Below are 23,327 nucleotides of genomic sequence, written 5' to 3'. Positions count from 1 at the left end.
ATATAAGTGCCCGATAAACTTATGTGACAGATAGTGCATACAAATTACATTCTTAATTCAAAGCTATTTGATACATAGCGGCTATCCAGACATTGTGAAACAAGTCCAAAGTGATATTTCTCACGAATCATACACCACAAAGCAAATTTCCTTTTACATAAACCGTTTTACACATTTTTGGGTTTTCTATTTTGATGCTATCAAGTGGGGCACGTTGTAGTCACGTTGCGTTTCCGCGTGAACACCGACATTACTGTCGTTGTAACAAACCGCTGTCCTATCGAATTTGACTGTGAAATACATAGAGTGCAAGTGTGTTTGTGCATTGTACACTTACACTTTGGTATTCTTTCTTACTTTTATTTGTCAGCAATTAAGAAAAAGGAATGTGCCTTGTTGACCGATTTTGTCGCGAAAATGAACCTATTTCATTCAAGATATCCAATTTCAAATTTCTCCTATAGGACAAATTACATTTTTAAAGGATTTTTACGCAGTTTGGGATTGTCAACTCCTGCATTAGCACAGGTCTATCTACTCGTACCTCTTTAGGGAGTAAAAGATGTGTGTGTTCATAAAATAATTTGTTTTTAATGTTAAACATAGATAGCCACACACGACGGTAATCAATAACCGCTCTTGTTTACATTCTGATTAGTGCTAGCGATTAACTAAGTACACAAGTCAGTACTTGTTTGTGCCGACCGATCAATATTTCTATATTTAATGCAATAACAACGTACCTAGTAAAGGAAAATAATAACAGTTAATCTTTTATTTAAACATTCCTATTGTAGGTACACTGATGGTTGCTCTATTGATTTTCTCTTAAATGTAATTTGTAAGGGGAAATTTTAATCCTCGTTGAAGGATCATTACTAAAAATAACGAGAGGAGCTTAAGTAACGGATTACAATTCGGTTGGTACTTGAAAAAAAATCATGTTACAATGTTTTTGTGTAACGAAATATGTATTTGTTTCTTGACAACCCTGGCCATTTCATTAGTTCATTGGCCATTTTCACTGGCGTAAACTTTAAACATGAGGATGATGAGTATTTGAATTACATAGAAAAAAGTACGATGTACTACGTATCAGCTCCTATATCAACACAAGCAAAACATAAAACAACGTTATGTAACTCGGTAATGGACGCAAACGCAAATGAGTTATTGGGCGGCGGAATTCGGGATGGCCGTTTACTGCGAACTGCCTGTAGCAGCTATCCTTTTATATCTTTTTATAAAAACTGTTTGCATTTCAAACATATTTCCCGCTGGCCCAACCAAACGGGAATTAAAAATGCCTGTCACAAAAATATGTTTTTGTTTTGCTATCAAGGAATTTATAGTATCGCTGTGGCATGGTTTCAATACATTATTCCACGTAATACAAGCCGAAGTTATTGCGACCTTCTACTTCATGAGTCCGCATAGTTTTTAGCTATCGCCAGCCGTTTACTGACTATAAGTTACGTAGTTATTGTGACGATAAAATACAACGTGAGCCATCGGGGGTTGTTAGGGAAAAACGTATTAATAGCACGCAGCGTAGGCCGTATGTAGGCACGTGCCGACAGAAAAACAGTTGCTAAATTGCAAGTAGGCCGAAATATGTTAGTTGGACCGCACCCACGCGGCCAAGTTACTCTGAGCCTAGAAAGCCCATTGACCTACCTACCTCGGGCCCTTGCGGCTGAGTGACGTGCCAACCTCGGAGCGCCGAGGGAGCTCCACTTACACCAGTTATCTTAGCACACGTTCCGCAGATGAGTCTCGACGGAAACCCCGCCGTTCTCTCATTACGTACATTGTTTTGGAGCCAGTGTTTTGAACGCGCCCGACGCCATTTTGACGCAGCCTTTAGATAGTAACGTGCTGTTTATCTCCTCGCCACAAGGTCTAGAATCGATCGCCCCGTCGAATAAACAATACAAAGCTGTAGATTGAATGATGAGTATGTTGATAACGTATCGGCATGTTATTTCTCCCACATTTTTCGTGTTGTTATTCGTACAAGGAATTCGATAACGAACTATCAACTGAATAGAGGCATAGTTTGGCGGCGTATCGCTTTGATTACGAAACGTAGGAAGCATTAGTGGACGGCCGAGCCGATAAAAAACGTACGAAAGTAGAAAATTGATGTTTAGCTATTTTCCTAATTATTTCAGAGACAAAATATTTAACAGGCTAACATTTACGCATTAGTCGGTGGGGTGTGAGTGTTTGGTGCGTCAGGGCAGGGCGAGGTTGGCGTCTGGGGGTCGTCTGCGGCCTGGCCGCGACCTACATCCGCGCCTCACCCCCACGGGGGGGCGCCGAGGGCGGTGATGACGCGCGCCGTCTGCCCCCTCCCCTCGCACCTGCGTTATGTAAGACGAATGTGTTTTGCTGATAGCGATGTGGTTAGCTGTGCTCATTCGAACGAGATGACGTGCTTTGCTCTAGGGCCCATGAGATTACATGGCTTCTGAAGCACCCCACTACATATTGAGCAAACATTCAATCCTTTGTGTACCGTACACGAAGCTGGCTCCTGAACCGACACCCAACTAGCTGTGCCTTTGTTTAAGCTGCGATATAAATGAGCCAGCCCAGCAGAACGACGGAGAATAGGGTTCAGTAACGAGGGCTATCCATACATAGCTTTCCCTCGCTACGACACACGCCGCCAGCTTAGGAGCATTAAATCTAAGCTTGAATTAGACACTACATGTTTATTTCTCCGGTTAGACAGATGTAGGATGTAGAACATTTGTTATGAGTGCAGTCCTCGCCGCTTCCTTGGCTTGCAGATAAGCCATTGACGTCAGTAATGTGACCCTTTGACATTAATGTATTTATGTACTGCCGACTGCCGGAGACACAAGAATACTTCCACGGTGCGCCGCCACGTTTTCTATTTGTGATTTGTGCTATAGCGCGGCGCAGCCTGAATGCTACGGATATTATGCGAGGAGTTCCTAGGAGTCTGATTACTTCTCGTATATAGATACTATCCTGTCCTGAAACCTAATAGTTTGAATAACAAATAATCGGGAGGAAATACAACCTGTAAATATATTTTATAACCAGGAAATCGACATTAAATATGTCCAGGAAAGCATCGTATTCAACGCTCCCGCATTGATTACACGACTATTGACGTTAGGCAACTGACGTCATCGTATTGATATTGTTACGCTTTACTATTATAAGTACGAAATGTAGGAGAATATTTGGAAACATTGTATTTATGAGAGTTTGTTTCGATTCCAGGTGGTGGAGACAGTGGTGTGTAAGCCGGAGCCGCCGGAGTCTCCGCCGAAGAAGGTGCGCAGCGAGGACTACACGACGTACGCGCTACTGCTGGACCCGTACGCGCTGCACTACCGCGCGCTCTCCGCCTTCCGACCATGGGACAAGCGCGAGCCCGTGCTGCAGCACCCCGAGCGCGTGGTGCGCGTGGCGGACTGCACGTCCTTCGAGCGCGACTACCAGCCCAACGTGGCGCTGAAGCCGCTCACCCCGCCCGTGGACGACGTGACCTCGTCCACCTCGCCGCCGCCGCACAGCGACTCGGAGCTGGCCGCGCGGCTGCTGGACGCGGAGGCGCGGCTGGCGGAGCGCGCGCGGCAGCTGGACGAGCGCGAGGCGGAGCTGGCGCGGCGCGCGGCGCGCCTGGAGCAGCGCGAGGCGGAGCTGGCGCGGCGCGAGCAGGCGCTGGGCGAGCGGCCGCCGGGCGAGCGGCCCGCGCCGCCGCCGCCCAAGCTGGAGGAGGCCGAGCCGCCGCCGTGTTGACCTACGCGCGTCATCACCCGGCTCGCTCTCAGTGACTCGCGATGAACGCTCAGTGACATTGCGTCTCAGTACACACAGTACAAAGCCCGGAGGTGCTGACCCGATCACGAAGTACGCTCACGTACGCGGCACCCTGTAAATATTTTTCTCTACTTGGATATTGTTGATCTTTGAAACCGAGTCGATCGAGACCTCTTTCTATTTATACTGTTTTGAATAATTTTATGTGGCGACACCTGTTTCAGTGTTGCCACGACGTGCAGATTCAATGAGAGAATCGTTTTTACCACAGATTATACAGTAGCATGATGCAGATAAAAAATAGTTGTACATAATCATATCAAGTACAGTTTTATGAAATTAGTTTTTGTACAATATACAGTTTTTCTTGTAGTCTCTTCAACGTGTGCCATTCTGAGGTACGTCTGTTACCTTTTCATATAACCTCAACTCTGTGCTTTTCCAATACCTTATTAACAAAATACTCACATATAATATAATATAGTAAAATAGTTATAAAACTACAACCATAAGCATAATTTATACAGGGTTATTTTTAAGATTTATTTGCAATATCTGTGTACATACAATAAGCAATAATATCAGCGTTTTAAGTTATCTTCTACTCGTGTACAGTACATAAACTTATTATAAACCTCATATTCCGGAATAGTAACAAGTCGATACGATCAGTGGGCGGTGTTACACTATAAATCATTCGATAATCACGTTATTACTTATAAAGCTCATTCTACACGCGATATAATAGACCCATTACGTAAATCATTAAACATTTTTGATGGTGTAATATCGACCTGCCTCCTACATTTTGTTCTGCGTCACCTTCGTTTGAATAAATAACTCTGTATAAACCTCAGCCATACCAAATAGTAATAATACTTGAAACGATTACTTGCATCATACCTCTTATATGTTAAAGGTTGTATGAAAACCACGTGGAAATAAGTTTATATTTGTTTACAGACACAAGCCGATCGTAGAAGGAATGAGGCACATTCGTAATGTTTATAGTTAATCGTGGAGATTTTGTTGTGTCCGCTCTACAGGAACTTTTGTTCTGTCGCCTGTACCTCAGAGCTGTGAGAGTAAAGCTAATATTATGGCTTCTACAGCCGACCGTGGACGTCTTCCATCTGTATTTTACATTATTCAATCTAATGCTATGTCTTCAGGTTTTTTTTACTGATGATTTTAGTGCAGTGGCATAGTGATAACCATTGGTTCCCCTGACTAGTTTGTAACAGGCATTAACAATAATCTAAAGAAGAGTTTCATATTGTGTTGTTTAATGTTAAGGTTTTACTGATTTTGCGGCCTTTACTAGGCTTCTACTTGCACCCATAATTACACAGATTTAGCCACCCTATCGTTATGCCACTGAACAAAATATTTCCTTCAATAATTATGTGATCCGTGCGCGTCTCACAGCTCTGGTGACAGTTGTTAATATTTCGTAAGTTATAACTACTCTAGTAGAGTCCAGGCCAACAAAATTATCTTTAAATAAGGGTGTATCCCGCAGTCTACCTCATTGTACATAAAAATTTATTGGTCTAAATTAAGAAAAACTATGTAAGACACTGATTTTCATTTAGATTCTATTCTATTCTACAAATTGTTTTTTATCGAGCAATAATTTTTAATTAATTACGGTGGAATCATCACTGCCTGATTCTTGTAATGTGTTAGGTTTTGTATTTTTTCAAAACGAAAAAAAAAAGAAATTGGTTGTCAACAAGTGGTCTTTGGTGGTGTTCGGAAACTCTTTGGACGTACATCCACATACTTGGATTTTGGTTGCTCAGACTCCATAGTATTTCAGTCCACGTGTAGAAGAACATACCGTCAATAAAATTCCTAATTGGTTCGGTCGATACTAAAATAATAATTATTGTAATTTTTACATTGTCATCACAAGCTTTGATATATCTTTAGTTTTCTTCTAAGACATAAGTCTTTTTTCGTAGCATTTTAATTTATTGAAAACTTGTGATTTTACGTCGTAAACAAGAGTTTAACGAGTGATGAGTTTTTAAAATATTTTTAAGAACTCGAAAGAAATGTTAAATAAGTAGGCATTGTCGATTACAGAAATGCGGCTGACGGACTTTTACGTTTAAATATAATTTATATACCTTTTTGTAATAAATTTGAGCCACGCGTTTTAGCCTTTGCCAGTAACAGTGCATTTTGTTTTAGTGCATATTTTTTGTGACTGAGCAATTTATTATTTATGTATTAAACTTGTGTCAACGGGCACTTATTTCGGATGATTTATGTTCGAACTTGTGATTATAAGCTATGACCTCATGGCGCCTCGAGTTATTTTATTTTTCATCTGGTACGAACATACGAATTATCAGGCGGTCATTAAATCTTAACATAATAATTAGCGTTGGATTTGCATATAAATTACTAATACAACAATTTTGTTTAAAATCATCATTTTGCTATATTTTTTGATAAAATATCTAACATCAACAAGATACCAGTTTACATACATTCTCAAAGTACATCACCGTTCAGTATTTTCGTGTTTAAATTCCTATTTTTTTAGTTTAAACTGCTATTGCCAAAATGTTCATACCAGATTTGAGGCAACTTTGTAAAATAAACCCCAATTACATTTTTGTGTTTTAAAATTATTAGCTAACTAAAGGAATCATGGATAAAAAGGATTGTACATTATTGTTGGAAGTTGGTGTAACTATTTTCTTGTCATTATCGCGTCTAGAAAGAGTAATCTTGTCTTGAAATGTCAAAAAAATTAAAATGGCCGACGCAGTGGCGGGAAAATGGTTACGTCAAATTCTATCCCCTTTTATTCCATGAAAACTATGTTATAAAATATTTCACGACATTAATTGGCAGCATAATTTATTATTATAAAATATATCGTGAGATTTACAAAGCAGTTTGTGATCTCTTATCTCGTTACAGATACATTTTTCAATTCATTAGCTAAACATCGCCGGGGTGAAGAGAATCCATCAAATTGAATGAGTTGTGAAATATGATTTCACGGAGTGACTTTGGCTAAGCTCAAATTGTAGAAATGAAATCGAAACGATTTTCCTTTTGACGATATTTTTTCCTTCGAAGAGTGCTATGTTACGTAGTTAGTTGTTATAGAATAAGATTTCAGTTTTAGAATAGGTTATATCTCTAGTCAGAGACACTTTGAAAAAATAAATTACCATTTACTTATTAATATATATTATTCAATATAGGTACCGTAAGCGAGTGTAATAAGAATAACTTATTGTTTTAAACATTTAATAGTGTACATTAGAAATGGACTGCATGTCATTATATTATATAAGGTACCTCATATGTATAATTATATATATATTTATATATTATTGTGAAACTTTTCTGTCAGTACTGTTGTTGGATAATTTTGGTGCTACAATGTTTTGGCTTGGCTAACTTAGTAATTAATTGTATATATTTTAGTATTTATTGGCAAATATTTTGGTTCTACTAATATCTTTTTTCTTTTTTTAAATGTCTTCTTATTTTAAAAAGAATAGTTCAATGAAAATCTATTTTGGGTTTGCGATATTAAATCTTGAGGAAAAATGTAACGTGGCTAAGCCATTTTTAACCTTAAATAACGCTTTAATTATTAGCGTAGGTATTGTATTGTATCGATGGAAAAGTTTCAAATGAGCTCTCACTGTCTTGTTGCAAAATTTTATATACGGATGGTGCTAATGGACTAATCGTGACTATATTCTACTTCTAATGACAAACTCTGTAGGTTGTATTCTTTTTCATTTCGAAAGAGAGTTATTTTTTTAGTGTCTCCTATAAAGGCAGTGAGAGTAAATATTGTAAATATTTGTTTTATTGTACGGTACGAAGCTATGTATGGATGCCAGGCTGTTGTAAACTATAATATACTTGACGCCGTAAACTGTGTCTCTCCTCAGCCAGCGTGGGCTCGCGACAGGAGCGAGACAAAGTTTCTCGCGTAATTGGTGATTTGCCAGGGTATTCACGTACTCTGTGATCTCATGTATGATTGTTATACATCAGTTTATAAATACGTTAACGTGAAAAGTCGCAAAAACTAAAGTATCAAGAATTATATAAATATGTATTGCTTTAAACGCGTAGCAATTTGTTTCACTAGATGGTGCTGAGTTCAATTGCTTGCTCACCCACTGCTGTATTTGTAATCTCCCTGTACTTACGTCAGTTAATAACAATTTACTGCCTTTCCTAAATGAAGAAAAGATTTATTGATGGACAATCATAAATGACTTGAGATTTAATAATATTATTAATTAAAAAAAAAGTATCGAGTGTTGTTTTGTTTTGTGCCAATATTTGTTGTAAAGTGCACGGTGGTATGATCTTAGGAATGGCAATAAATTCAACAAAAAATTAGATTCAAGGGAAGCATATTGATTTTGTTAAATACCAACATTTTAATGAGGCTGTAATTTTCTGCATTGGATTATCTCAGTAATGATTGTTACAACCTTGGCAGTTAACCAGGTGAACGAATGATTCGCGCCATTTTTTTTAGAGATTACGTCATAAACATAAAGCAACGTCCTATTACTTAGTTAGTAGAGGACTTATTATGTTATTTTACATAACATTGTATCAACAAAATGAGATATTTACTCTCATAAGTACGTAATAATAACATTACAAGCGATATATCTCTTCAATCAATATTGTCTTGCCCATTTACACTGTTTTTATTTTATTTTTATTTAATGCCTAATGTCGGTGTAGCTGGCAAGATGTCTAGGACTTTTAAAACATTATTATTTACAGGGATGTGGAGTAGATGTATCGAGGTATTCCTCGAAGCGCAACTGTTTTGAAGCGCACCTCTCCAAGCGCACCTATTTTATTCCTCGAAGCGCACCCGTTAGTTGCGCTTCAAGGAACTATTAAAAATATTAATTTTTATTTCCTCGAAGCGCACCTACGTTTTATTTTCGACTAGAGAGGGGATGCTAACTGAAACTATCGATAATAAGATATCGATAATCTGATATACGTAGCGCTATCTATGAGCAAATAAGGTTAAACCTTTAAAAATAGTTTCTTGTCGATGTATGACATCGCTAAATGAAATATTCCGCTTGAAACCGCCAATCAACGACTTTTATTAGTTATTTTATACAATAATCATATAATAAAGGGAATAAAAGTCTTGGACTTCAACGTTTGTTTGGGAAATGTCCAACATATGTTCAAGTAAGTAATAATAATTATACGTATTATACTAATACTTTCGGTTGAGGTCTTTGTTCACTCATTAGGATCATTACTAAATGAAAAAATTAAAAAACCCGACTGCGTTTCTTTATAATATAAAAATGAAAAAACCCTAAAACAAGAAAGTCATTGTAAAACTGAAGCAGTCGGGACCCATTCTATATCTGAAAACTTAGTGAGGGCACATACTGCTGGCTTTCTAGAATGGGTCCCGACTGCTTCAGTTTTACGATGACTTTCTTGTTTTTTTAGGGTTTTTTCATTTTCATATTATAAAGAAACGCAGTCAGGTTTTTTAGTTTTTTAAATTGCCTTTTTTATTTTATTTTCTCTTAGTTTTATTATTTTTATATTTTGATATATCTAGTGTCACTCTCACAGTAATACAAATCAAACGACTCCTATCAAGCTGAAATACATCGAGTCGTTCAGGCTATAAAGTGAACAATATTCGAATTTGGCGCCAAATATCCGCTACTTTGTATTTTTTTTATATTTGGATATATCCAGTGCCACTCTCACAGTAAATACGAATCAAACGACTCCTATCAAGCTGAAATCCATTGAGTCGTTCAGGTTAAAGAGTGAGCAATATTCGAATTTGGCGCCAAAAATCCACCATTTTGTTTTTTTTTAATATTTTGATATATCCATTGTCACTCTCACAGTAAATACGAATCTAACGAGACCTCTTAAGCCAAAATCCATCAAGCCGTTTAGGCTGCAGAGCGTGCCAAACAATTGTACACACATACATATGTACATACATACTCTCGAAAAACATAACCCTCCTTCTGGCGCTGTCGGGTAAAAAAATTACAATCTATGGTCGACGAGTACAGAGTTCTTGAATATTGTATACAATAACTAATAAAAGTCGTTGATTAGCGGTTTCAAGCGGAAAATTTCATTTTGCGATGTCATACATCGACAAGAAACTATTTTTAAAGGTTTAACCTTATTTGCTCATAGATAGCGCTACGTATATCAGATTATCGATATCTTATTATCGATAGTTTCAGTTAGCATCCCCTCTCTAGTCGAAAATAAAACATAGGTGCGCTTCGAGGAAATAAAAATTAATATTTTTAATAGTTCCTTGAAGCGCAACTAACGGGTGCGCTTCGAGGAATAAAATAGGTGCGCTTGGAGAGGTGCGCTTCAAAACAGTTGCGCTTCAAGGAATACCTCGATATATCGCTTGTAATAAAACTATCATTATTTGCGACTGTATTATTATAAGGCGGCATGTCTTAGAGAAACGGCCTGATTATGAATTGTGTGTGTTTATATCAGAAAATATAAGTTGTTGCTTCGAACCTCTAATCCAATGAAACATTCCTGTTTTTTGGATTATGCAAAAATATTTTTCTTATAACTGACAGTGGAGAAATCATTGTATATTGTAAAGTACCTGATAGATTAGAGATTTAAGATTATTATGAATAAAGGTTCTGTTATGCACACACATGTTCGTAACATGTGGTTTCGTAAGTGTGTTTTTACTTGAGAATAAAAAAGCTTATAAGTACCTACCTTGTGGAGCAATAAAATGAAATGATTTCCAATATAAGTGTTTTATTTCATTTATTTTTACTCATGAAAACAACGCTTTTTTAAAAAAATAATATTACTGACTTCTAGAACTATGAGTGAGTGTAGTACTTTTTAATTACTAGTCAGGTAATAGGAGTCTAAAATGAATGCCTACTAGCGCCATCTATCGTAATAATATTCAGTGTAAGTTAGGTTACTCTTTACTAAATATAAAACAGCGCCATCTGTTATCCTCCTACAGTATCGAAACAGTGTTTTACTTCGATATGTTTAAAATAGATGGCGCCTCCTAGTACATATGTACTTGGGCGACGTAATCTTTACGAATTAGATTTTCATTATATTCAGAATTAAACTATTATTTAATTGTTATTACGTAGTAATAGTACCTCTTGTATTACAATAACGGTAATACTAAAGAAGGTATATATGTATTGATTTACTTACTGGTTCTTTACATAATAGTTTATTAAATCGTCTTGAATAAATAAATTTTAAGTGCATGGCGCAAGGTTTGACCTTTGAATAGAATATTCATCGTGACAATACTTCTTACTTAACTAGGAGCAGAAATAAAACAAAACCATTGTACAAAAATCTGATTTAATAACAATAATAGTGCAATTTACATTTAAATATCATTTGGAATGATTAAATCATCATAAATACAACATAAAACGTTACTCTTATAGGCATGTATTTGAATATTGCACATGTGACGTGACCAGCAGTCTCCCAACATGTAGCTGAGTATAAAGTTTGTGTGTGATCGTTTAGTATAAAAATACCCCTACCTCATGTCCGTAACCACGATAATACAAACTAATACCAGTTTACAACCGGTTTTAATTTACAGTTTGGAGCGGATTGTGTCGATTCTGCCGGCCGCTTGTCTCTGCAGATCCGTCAACTTCATGGCGAGACCCATGTTGCCCTGGATCTTGATCTTGCCTTGGAAGAAGGCCTTCTGTGGGTTCAGCTTGCCAGAAATTAGGTCTACAACATCCTCGTCGCTCACTGTGAACGTGACTTCGGGTTTCTCGGTGCCATTGTACGTGACTTTGCCCTTGCCTTCCTTGGCGTTGATGACCCAGTAACCTTCCGCGCCGTTGGGGCCGTTCTTCACTTTGAATCCGTAGATGCCTCGCACCTTCTCGATGAGGTTGTCGGTGTCAGTGGCCATCGCCTCCTCGAGGATCTTCATGTACTTGTAGACTTTGAAGTCCTCGGGGTTGCCGGCGACGGCGACCGCGTTGGGCGCGATGTCGGTGAATCCTTTGCGGTACATGGTGACGACGACTGCTCCTCCGAGTCCAAGGTTGTGTTGAAGTGCGATCTTGGCGCGCGGCACCTGAAGATATCACATTTACTAATTAATTCAAGTGACACGCGTGTGTTTACAATGAGCGGAAGACCAACACTAATCGTGGCGCTCTCACACTTGTGTAGAGCTTGTCAATGTTAACTGTTAGGAAATAGCGAATAGTAATTGCTGTTGCTTAACTAAGAAGTCAAAAGATATGTAAGTAGGTATAATTGAAATGCAAATGAACAGACTTTATTTAATTCTAAAATTAATATCATGCTTGAGTAAAAAGTTTAATTCGAATGTTTGTGTTTAATGCATTCGACGAGTTTGTTTTTATGTAGGATTTTTTTAGTATAAAATTACTGGAATCAAGGCAAACACTATACTCAAACCGGATTTCAATGAGCAAATAATATTATAAAAATATAAATATGACATGAGGACATTGATTTTTATCGATTTCAGATTTGCTTGGTCACCTATGAGTATTTGCAAAAACAAGTAAAACAATATCGGGGATTTAGGTATTATTCACAAATAGCTTGGATACATAACTTAGACGGACACGTATTTAACACACACATAGACAAACAACATAAATACACACTACACATCTCACAAAGAACGAATAAAATAGACGTTTTACACAGTTGTACGTTTCTCTAGACCAAAGTGGATCATAAAACTGTGGGTACAAGGTTCAGAAAACTAGAAACACGGAATTTAAGTGATTTTAATACAAAACATTGATTTATTTTTATTGTTTTCTAAGACCTATGTATTTTTACGAAATAAACGTAGTATAGTCGATAGTGAAATATGGGTAGTATGAAGAATAATATGAAAAAGAAAAGAGTTTGTGATAGGATAACGTCTGATAGAAGAGACTTACTGCACAGTATAAAACAAAGTCGCTTTCTCTGTCCCTATGTCCCTTTTTACGCTTAAATTTTTAAAACTACGCAACGAATTTTGATACGGTTTTTAAGAGATAGTGATTGAAAAGGTTTTTATGTATAATACATGCATAATATATCACTATTGCACCCATACGAAGCAGGGGTGGGTCGCTAGTAGTAAAGAAAATATTTTTTAAATTAAGTAATTTTTATTGTCCTCTAAAATGGCGAACAATTGGGGAGGCCTATGTCCAGCAGTGGACTGCTATAGGCTGATGATGATGATGATTGTCCTCTAGGTTATTTTCTCTTTCTGTCGCTTGGACTGTATATTAGTTTTACATTGTTCTCACATAGTTGAAGTAATCGAAACAATGTAACCAAGAATTGTATTGTAAATCTGATTGAAAAAGAGTAACCTATGGAGTTTCATGCTCGTTCTTCTCCATAGGAATCTACACTTTGGAACGAGCAAATAGCTTCACTAGAGGACTGACCGACAGACAGACGTTATTAATATTATTATATTTGCTTTGACGTTCAAAAGTGCCTTCCTGGTCTATTTGAAATAAATGATTTTGACTTTGACTTTGAAATCATTTTTTTAATATTTTTACTGCCATTCCGTCATTAATTAGATTAACACAAGATTAGAAATAGACATTGATACTATAATAAGTACTACCTATTTCCATGGAAAATTCGCGGTCAAAGTCAGGGGCATTAGCTATGCCAGCAGTAGAAGAACGCCTAAGACCTTTGCCCTATTACAACGGTATTATGTATTTATAAGATGTACACGACAAAAACGCGCAGTCATTGTCAAACTGTCGCTATATTCAGTTTAACAAAAGATTTTATGCGTCAAAAGCTACGTGGAGTATGATAATGAATTATACCATACTAGCTTCCCGCCCCAGCTTCGCATGGGTGCAATGGTGATATGTTATACATGTAAACCTTCTTTTCGAATTAAAAAAACCGCATCAAAACCCGCTACGTAGTTTTAAATATTTAAGCATACAAAGGGACATAGGGACAGATGTTGTATACTATGTATAGTGGTAATATGAGATTAGCAATCGATTCAGTACATTAAATACCTGATGGTTTATACATACATAATAACATCAATGTGAGCTTGTAAAATAATGGATAGTAATATAAACGGCTGCGATAAGACTTCATGCTTCTATAGTTTCTATTCACGTAAATCTCTTGAGCAAGGAGCAATGAGGACTTTAATGTGTTGCCTACAAGTTTGCTTAATCTTTGCAACCAAATACGAAATAGGTTTATTTTTCTAAAATGCAGAGATATGATGCTTAATTAAGAAATTGTCAAAAGACAAAAGAAAATCTTAATGTTTTGAGATTCGTTTAAAGGTGACAGTTATCCGAGACGAACGCGTCGAACGCATCGAAACCAAAGAAGCTTCGCATAATGTCAAGAAAGTCATTCGAATTTGTCTAGGATTTCTGTAATTGTCCTTTCAGATTCGGGTGATTCGACGCCCCCAGTTTGTTTGTTGCGAGGTTTCATGAGATTTCTAAAATTCGTTGCGTTCGACTCGTTCGACGCGTTCAGCTCGGAGTCGTGTGCATTCACCTTAAATAATATATCGGTAGCAATAAATTTTACGGTTGGCCTGGTGGTACGCGGTCACCGAAACCTAAGTACACTACACTTGTAATAGCAGATTTATCAAAATAAAATAAGTGCTTAAGTATAATAAAATATGGGCGCTACAAACATTAAAATGTAAATTTTATTATTGTATACTTGTAATATGAATGTTTATTATGAAAGATATTTGCCTAAAATCGGAGCAAAACTTGTAGATAAGAAGGTTCAAAGGTGTTAAGATAATGCCCTGGTTTCTGTACGCGCGATAGAATGATAACTTTTTAGCAAAGGGTTGATTGAATTAGAGAGGAAAGTTATATCTAAGGAATTAGGCTCATTGGCTAATGAGTCTCTTATGATTATGACAATAATCGGTGTAGATAAGTATGCGAATGTTTTTTATCAAACACATACACACATACTCATGAGTACATCGATGGAAACGTTCTAATTGGTCAATCATCAATGAGTGTATGATTGGTCAATTTCCTTAATAAATAATATCCACTTTCAAAGGATATAAAGGAAATGTGTACTAGTTTTTTTAGCTTAGAACAGTAATTTTTAATCCTAATTTAGACTAATCAATAAAATTGGAGTGTCTATTTGTAATATTGAAATTATTGTTTTTTACTACATGCATATGATACGTACACCAAAATAAAATTCCAATTTTTGGAATCTGTCTGTCTGTTTGTTCTGGCTAATCTATGAAATGGGTGGACCGATATTGACAGAATTTTTATTGGCAGGTAACTGATGTATTAAGTATTAACTTAAGCTACTTTTATTGGATACAAAGTTCGTAATACACGCAAGCGAAGCCGCAGGAATCAGCTAGCTCATATTAAATCTTGAGTCTGTTGAACTCGCAATGATTTTGGGTCAAACAAAGTCTTATAATTAAAATAATTATAAGTAAACCCGTTTGGTAATAACGTCAAACATAAATTACATAAATCAATTTTAGCCATTCGTCAGTAAAATTTTAACCTCGTTTTCGTATATGCGAGCTACAGTCTACAGTTAAAATTGCGGTGCACACTACTTCGGGTCAAGGGAACTGTGAGGTAATGCGAAGTAAGCATCAACTCGTATACAGAGGCCTTATATTCACGTCTAAACGTACAAACAACACAACTTTATAATGAACGTACAGACGCTTCGTAAAGTGTCAATTTTAGAGGTAAACGTCCGGATAAAGACCCCTCAAGGGAGATACAAATTATATCATCAAAACATACTTTTTGCACGAAAATAACATTTATTTTGTTGTTTTTAAGAACCCAAATTGTTCGACACTAACATAAATAAGTATTATAAATCAAGTTTTAAGTCCTTTTTAGGTTTTAATATTTGCGAAAAGATTTCCAATTCACACATGAAACATCATAATCTATTTCGGTATGTGAATTCAAATAGGTCACAAAAAAAGACGAAATGGACTTTGAATCCGTCTCGATTGTAATTTACAAGTGGTCAGAGTCCAATTATCTATCTAAAAATCCGTATTCATATGTTATGCAGCTGGTATAATAACTATGCAATACGTAATGATCACGCCACCAGTGCCACCACATCAGAAAATGTAAGACAAAGGAAGACATTTTATTCTTTGTTGTCTTGCTAAGTTTATGACTAATTAGTCCGTTTTAGCCAATACGTAAAAGAACGAAGTAACTACATAGGATAACTAAACAGCATTCAATCTTTAAAAATGGTACACTAACGTACCTACATCTGAATACATTGACAGTGCAATGAAAATTGAAGTAAAATGAGGCTAATTAACCACATTTTAACAAGTACCTTTCTGAGGTTTATCTGTACCTTTGCAATATCATTGATTTTGCACATAAGTAGAACAATGTTCTTTAACCGTTTTTAATCCGGTTTTTACCGTGTTGTTTCCCAAAAAATGCTGGTTCTATTGCATTAGTAACTTGTTTTCTTTTAGCTTTGAGATGCTACTGAGAACCTAAACTTACACAACTCATTGTATTAAAAAGAAAAAGGTTATGTAAAGGATTTTGGAACTTTTCATTATAGAGTCACGTTTACTGAAACGTGAATGCAAGACATAACACGTGTCTTTATAATTATAATAAGATAATAAAGGAGTTAAGTTTTCTAAATTATTCAAGCAAGCAACTAATTTTTTCCAGCACATTGAGTCGCTATTGTCATTGACAATGCTAACAAAAAAAGTAAATGTAAAGGTAGGTAATCTTCATCTTCACCTTTATGTAGTATATACCGACATACATAGTATTATGTGTATGTGTAGCCATAATATTTCCTTCTTAACCAACTTCTTTAAAGTCTGTTTACAATGGGGAATATAAAGACTTTATAGATTATCAAATTTACTTTCATATAGTTTTCTTAATAGGCACTTTTTCGGGAAAAAACAACATGTGTGATTTTGATACTACCTTTAAAAACTAACAAAAATATTCCACAACTAAATAATGGGGCTCATGACGAAATGGACAAAATATTTCACCATAAAAAGGCGATGACGTACACAAAACCAGTTAATTCGTTCAATAAAACGTACGTTACACAGATTTATTACGAACTTAGAAAATTAATTATTTTAATAAGAAACCAGTACTAACCAACGAATAACAGCGGAGTAATCACAGAACTGAAGGATTTCTTCAACCAAAACGCTCAAATCAGACTTTATCATAAAATAAGCGGATTATAGTTGAACAATTAGACTTTTTGTAATAATTATCATAATTAATTAGTTAGTAGATTACATTATTTGAATGTAGACGGCGTGTACGGCCTAGAAAAGGATTATAACATCATTTTGCTAAAGAGGAAAAGTGATTAACATCACGGCTTTCATTCGTAGAAGGGTTTTTTTTTGAGGGGAAAAATCATCCAATTACTTTTTCCGCCTTGGGCGAGGCGAGAGATCACTTTTACTGACTAACAACAACCCCGTTCCTACGCCTGCTCTTCGAGCCAAAACCTCGGAAACTCGCTAGGCAGTCCTCAGCTTCAGGTCGTAGAAGGGTTAGATAGTAAGTTTCAAAATGCAGAGAGCAATAATACTACGGACCTGTGTCCATGTTATCTATTTGTCTGTTTTCTATTCACAAAACTCGATATAAACCTGATCTGAATTCTACTATTGGACGTCATAGGTAAGTTAAGTAACTGGGGAGATGAATGAGTAGAATGTTCAGCCATGGACGACGATTTGTAGAGTTTCTATTATTTTTAAAGTGGAAAAATCACCTTAAAAACACCATTTTAACATTGCAGATTACGTAAAAACAATACTGCTAAGTAATTGCAGTGTTTTTGTGAAAATATGTGAATAACGATATGAAATCGTACACATTATCATTCGTCAAACAATTTACAGTGATAAACACTACTTGTAATCTAGAGAGGGATGGCTGGCTATCTCGGTCTCTTTATTTTTACATACATTTTTAAAGTAGTTTGTTTTTACGAGAAAATAGGATCAACTACGCGAAGCAGAGTAAACTAGAATTTCAATAATGGGCGAACGTCGAATGTTAAATGACCATTGACTATAGCACTGATCACTATCAGCGTTATAGTCAAGCTAAAGTATGAAGATATCCAATAAAATATGATGTCAAAAAAAAATTTATACTCTAAGTACAGGGGATCAAAGGACGCCCGCGTTGCTTTAATATCATCATATACCTCCAGTGCCCTAAGTACATACCACGCTTAGTTACAATTCAAAGATAATATTCTGCCAAAAGATATAAAACATAATAAACACGTATTATGTTTTATCAAAAAATAATTTATGATAATATGATAAGTCCGGGGATCAATCGAGGCTTAGCTAATAGATTAGATACACAATGTGTTTTTGAAGGTGGAATGTGTCAAAGATGTGTAGCAATGATTTACGTACCTACATTATATAATTTCGACAGATATATGATCATATTTTTTATATAACTACCTATCTGAAACTGACAATAAATTTCCCGATGTATTTTATGGTGTATGTACAGTGGAGGGCAGATCCGCCTAATCATTTTAAGTCTTTATTGCTTAAACACAGCAATAACATTAAGCTCATCTAATAAACAAGCGATAGAATAGCAGCTTAGTGTAATCTTAGGGATTGTAGGGGTCAGTAGGGCATTTGATGTTGTTCTACATTAACTTAGTGGTGGTCATGCGCATGTGACCCCCATTGTACTTACTATCTATACAAGATAAAATATTGGAAACAAATACCTACTAAGTACATAACAAATGTGTAATATATTGTTGTTGTACAAATAGATATAATATGAACTGAGTGGGGCGAGTGGGAGAGCAATGACCATTTGAAAAGATGATAATACATATGAGGGTATTATTGAGAGAATGAATGAAATTGAATGAATATTATTAAACCTACTAAATAAGTTACATTTCCGAATATAGGATAAAGTATAAAACTATATTTAAGTGTCATAAAATGAGAATAAATGTAGGACAATGTGATTTAGTTCATATTATTTCCAAAAATGTGGGATAATGAACTATATTATGTTATTATTATTTAGTATTTTTATAGCATATAAAAGTAGATAAAAGTACCTATGCTTTTCAATAACTTCTGAACCTGTACCACTACAGTATAAATACTGGTAAACCGGGGTTACTTTGATTCACGGGGTGACTTTGATCGAAACTTTCATTTCATATAAAATGGCGAATTGCGTAAAACGAAACGCGTATGGTAGTTTTTTTTTCTAGGTTAGCAACACTGAAGAACTTTTAAATCCTTTTCTGAGAACACGCTGGGAATCCACCCGCAAATTTTATTAAAAAAGGTAAATACATTGTTCTTCTCTATTAATAGCTAAATAATTTTGCTGCAAAACTTCATTTGTATTTAAACACACGATGGTGTAATGAAATTTCTAGATAAACTCCATTATGTGCCTATGATCGATTAATCAATACAGAGATTATTGTTATTCTAACCTCGAAAGGAATGCAATAAATTGAGTTTGCTTAATGCGGGGTGTCATTGATAGGGTATATGGTGTGAGATTGATCAAAGTTATGAGATTTGTTTTAGTGAAGTTTTGGTCACAACGAGGCAAGAAAACTTACAGATATGTTTGCCGCATTATCGATCTAGACCCACTGGTTGTCGAAGGTTTCAAATCTTTGGGAAATTAAAAGAATTTAAATTGGTTCGTGATGATATATCTCAAATTGAGACAAGTGACATATTAGCCTACCTGCCAAAACCAAAGCCTTTTGCAAGTCATCATAGTAATGTTGAATGTGTCCAATTTTTTTTTTGATATTGATATCGCAGAATTGTTAGCATAGGTTTTATATTGTTGATTTTATGAAGACTAATTATTTTATAGGTTTTAACTTTGTTGATTGTATGAAGACTTACTATTTCTAAGTTCCTGTTTAGTTTTAATGAAAATAAATAAATAAGACCTAATTTTAAGCTAGAATTGTGTTACCAACATGTTTAATAAAGAAATGTTAAATTTCTCTGATGACTTTTATTTTAATTTACTTTTTTATTAATTTTAAGTTACCCCATAAGACAAAAATGTGAATATTTATTTTTCCCGTTGGTAGATTTTGTTTTTTTTAATTTATTGGAATTATAATTAGAGTAACTTTATCGTTACGCATTAAAAAATGGGGCGTATCAAAGTAACCCCATCTTACGTATAACTTTGATCAGACAGTTTTTCTTTTTTTCTCAATATCACGACACATTTTTTTACTTATTATTACAGGAATCGAGAGTACTAAAAATACCGATTAATAGACTTTTTTGTATTTTTTGTACACCCACAAATATAAATGTTAAGGACCTTCAAAGTTCAATATTGATCAAAGTAACCCCGGTTTACGGTACATATTATTTTATCTTCATTTAGTCTTTATATGCAGACAAATAACATATAATGATGTTTTAATTTCAATATTAATTACCTAGACACAATAGGCAGTAGACACAGACATTAACCAACACCAACAACACACATTCATATTAAAATAACTTCCAAAAACAACACATTATTTTGCCTCAATGCATGAATGTATATGAAAGTTTATGTGTATGAGGGAATTTGTGTCAAAACAACTTTCTTTCACCATGTCTGTTGCATAATACTTATTTAGAAAGTAATCACAGATTACACTTGCAACGTGACAGATAAAATTATTATTCTTGTAAGAAATTCTAAATTATGGAATCTAACTAAAATTCTTGGCTATTTAGTTGATAAACTACTGATAGTATATCAACATAGTTATTATGTTAAATTACTTTCTATGATAAAAAAAAACTACTAAGTACTACAATAAAACAGATAACATTCACAATAACAGTTCAAAAGTCCAATCTGATAAATATTCAAGGAGTCTTAACTTTGGAATAGGGAACAAGTCCTCATTAAATCACAGTTAAATTAAAATCATTAAAAACACTTAACAAAGGTCAAAGTCTTGTAGAAAAAATACCTGTAAGAATTTGGAAGAATTAGGGAAACTTGTGTGGATCATGTAGTCTCATTTCACCTGATGAGATGAAACAATTACCCCCAAGCAATAAGAACCTAGTAGATTAACCAACCTGTCTGTTTCCAGCCTCGCCACGCAGTTGCCACACAAGCTCGGCACACTGAGCCAAGCCAGTAGCTCCCAGAGGGTGGCCCTTGGCAATCAAACCTCCACTCGGGTTCACTACTACTCTGCCCCCATATGTGTTGTCACCAGCATCAATGAACTTGCCAGCCTCACCCTCCCCACACAGCTGGAGTCCTTCGTATGTGATCATCTCATTGGCAGCAAAACAGTCGTGCAGTTCAACAACATCAACCTGTTTTGGTGACACACCAGTGTTTTGGTACAAACGCTTGGCTGCCAAAGCAGTCATGTCAAATCCTGCAACCTTCATCAAACTGTTCTCCTCGAACACTGCAGGAGTATCTGTCGCCATCTCCATACCAATAATCTCAACTGCCTTGGCCTGCAGACCATAGCGGATGACTGCCTCCTCGGACATGAGGACAGCAGCACCTGCTCCATCACTCGTGGGGCAGCACTCTAGCTTGGTTAGGGGACCATAGATCCTTCTAGAGTTTAATACTTCCTCTACAGTGTATTCCCTCTTACCCTGAGCACGGGGGTTCTTAGCTCCATGACGGTGGTTCTTTGCTGCAATCTTAGCTAAGTGAAGTTCAGTGGTGCCGTACTTCTTCATGTGTTCAGCAGCCGCATTACCAAAGTACTGAGCAGTCATGGGAGCACCTGTTAGTTCAGCCAGCTCAGCCATTTTAAGTGTGTGCTTGTCCAAGGGGTTGGTTCTGTCGTTGAACACACCGGCAGCTAAGGCGCCTGGCGCCATTTTCTCGAAGCCTACAGCTAGCATGACATCTGAGACACCACCTTCGATAAGCTTTTTGGCAAGGTAGAGTGCGTTGGAACCAGTCGAGCAGTTGTTGTTTACGTTAAATATGGGGATGCCAGTCATGCCGACCTGGTAGAGCACGCGCTGGCCGCAGGTGGAGTCGCCGAACACGTAGCCGCACACCGCTTGTTGGATGTCGGTGTACTTGATGCGGGCGTCGGCTAGCGCGGCCAGCACGGCCTCCTTGCCCAGCTCGGGGTAGTCGGGCCCAGTGCTCGGTTTGATGAAATTCGTCATACCGACGCCAACAACGAACACTTTTCTAGGCATTTTGGAAAGTTTATAATTACCTCTTGACAAAGACGACAGCTGACTCCGACTGCTGCGATCACAGTGAAATGCTAAATTGTGTTATTCGCGTAGGAACGTAGATAACTAACCAAACTGAATGACGTATCTACAGATAAACCTAGTAGTTGTTAATATTTATCACAGCACCAACTGAGGGGGCAATCTACTGGCGACAAACTACAAAGTCCAACTTCCAGCGCAAACAACGAACCAAAATGATACGACACTATTGGTGGAAACTGGAAACGATTAAATGAAGACAAGATAATCGATTACCGTACCGAAACAAGTTTTCATTCGTCATAACACGTAGCTCGTAATCGAAGGAAGGGATTTTTATATTTGGTATCTATAATGCAAAATACTCAAATGAACAAGACTAGCTACTTGATTTGAAATATTTGAGATTAAAGACTAAGTTTGGATTTTAAATTCAATTACCTTTAGTGGTAATTTCAGTGGAAAATAATAATCATGATGGTGATGTTTTGGATAATTATTTTAAAATAATAGGAATGAGATTGACTCATTCCTATTATTTTGTTCAATTATTCTGATTTTCATCTATAAAATTAATAATGAAATAATCTTCTTAAATTGAATTCACTGTTATTAGAATTTTATATGTAAAAGTCGATTGTCACAATCGAGATTTTAAAGATAACTCGATTAAATCAAGCAAACAAGTCATGTCCCAACACAATCTCCCTACCCGCATCGTGTTGTTGGCATATCGATGACGTTGACAGTTGTAGAATCTGACGTTATGTGTCAGTCACCTACCAAACCGCCACAGATTATTAAATCGGTAAGTAAAGATTTCCATAATCTTCAGACAGGGAGTAGTAGCCTTGGTTAGGAGTCAGTAGTAACATTCTAGGTTACACAATTTTTCGTTTCATTTATTTATTTTACACTATAAGTACATTGATACAATCGTGGATTTAATGCCAATTTGGTATTCTCTAACGATCAACTCTAGGGTAATGTAGAGGGACAACAGTTCTTTCTTTCAGAAGTGTAATAATTATTGTGGGATTATAATTATAATGATTTGAAATCACGAGATCTAAGAACAATTTTTATTTGTGATTCAGAGCTGGCATTAAACAAATCTTTTTAAAATTCGATCCATAAATTTCCA

The 23,327-nt window shown here is 36.1% G+C and overlaps 2 protein-coding genes across 2 annotated transcripts in view; one reads left to right on the top strand and one right to left on the bottom strand.

The window, feature by feature from the left end:
- The window catches only part of LOC118271673 (ski oncogene), a 57,688-nt gene extending 50,376 nt beyond the window's left edge, over positions 1-7,312 (top strand). Inside the window, exon 2 of the mRNA XM_035587806.2 lies at positions 3,262-7,312. Within this exon, the coding sequence (XP_035443699.2) occupies positions 3,262-3,783 (522 nt within the window). The 3' untranslated portion in view covers positions 3,784-7,312. The remainder of the gene's footprint in view (positions 1-3,261) is intronic.
- A 3,879-nt stretch (positions 7,313-11,191) lies between these two features.
- Positions 11,192-22,852, bottom strand: LOC118271672 (sterol carrier protein 2). Its single transcript, XM_035587805.2, has 2 exons — positions 21,056-22,852; positions 11,192-11,956 (listed from the first exon to the last, which is right to left on the bottom strand). The coding sequence occupies exons 1-2, from the start codon at positions 22,160-22,162 to the stop codon at positions 11,456-11,458; spliced, it is 1,608 nt and encodes a 535-aa protein (XP_035443698.1). The 5' UTR covers positions 22,163-22,852; the 3' UTR covers positions 11,192-11,455.
- Between the last annotated feature and the right edge of the window lie 475 nt (positions 22,853-23,327).

This window comes from Spodoptera frugiperda, chromosome 5 (genome assembly GCF_023101765.2).
Source record: "Spodoptera frugiperda isolate SF20-4 chromosome 5, AGI-APGP_CSIRO_Sfru_2.0, whole genome shotgun sequence".
In the NCBI taxonomy this organism is placed as follows: Eukaryota; Metazoa; Arthropoda; class Insecta; order Lepidoptera; family Noctuidae; genus Spodoptera; species Spodoptera frugiperda.
Note: the sequence above shows the minus strand (reverse complement) of the source record. Positions and strands in the feature narration are given on the sequence as shown.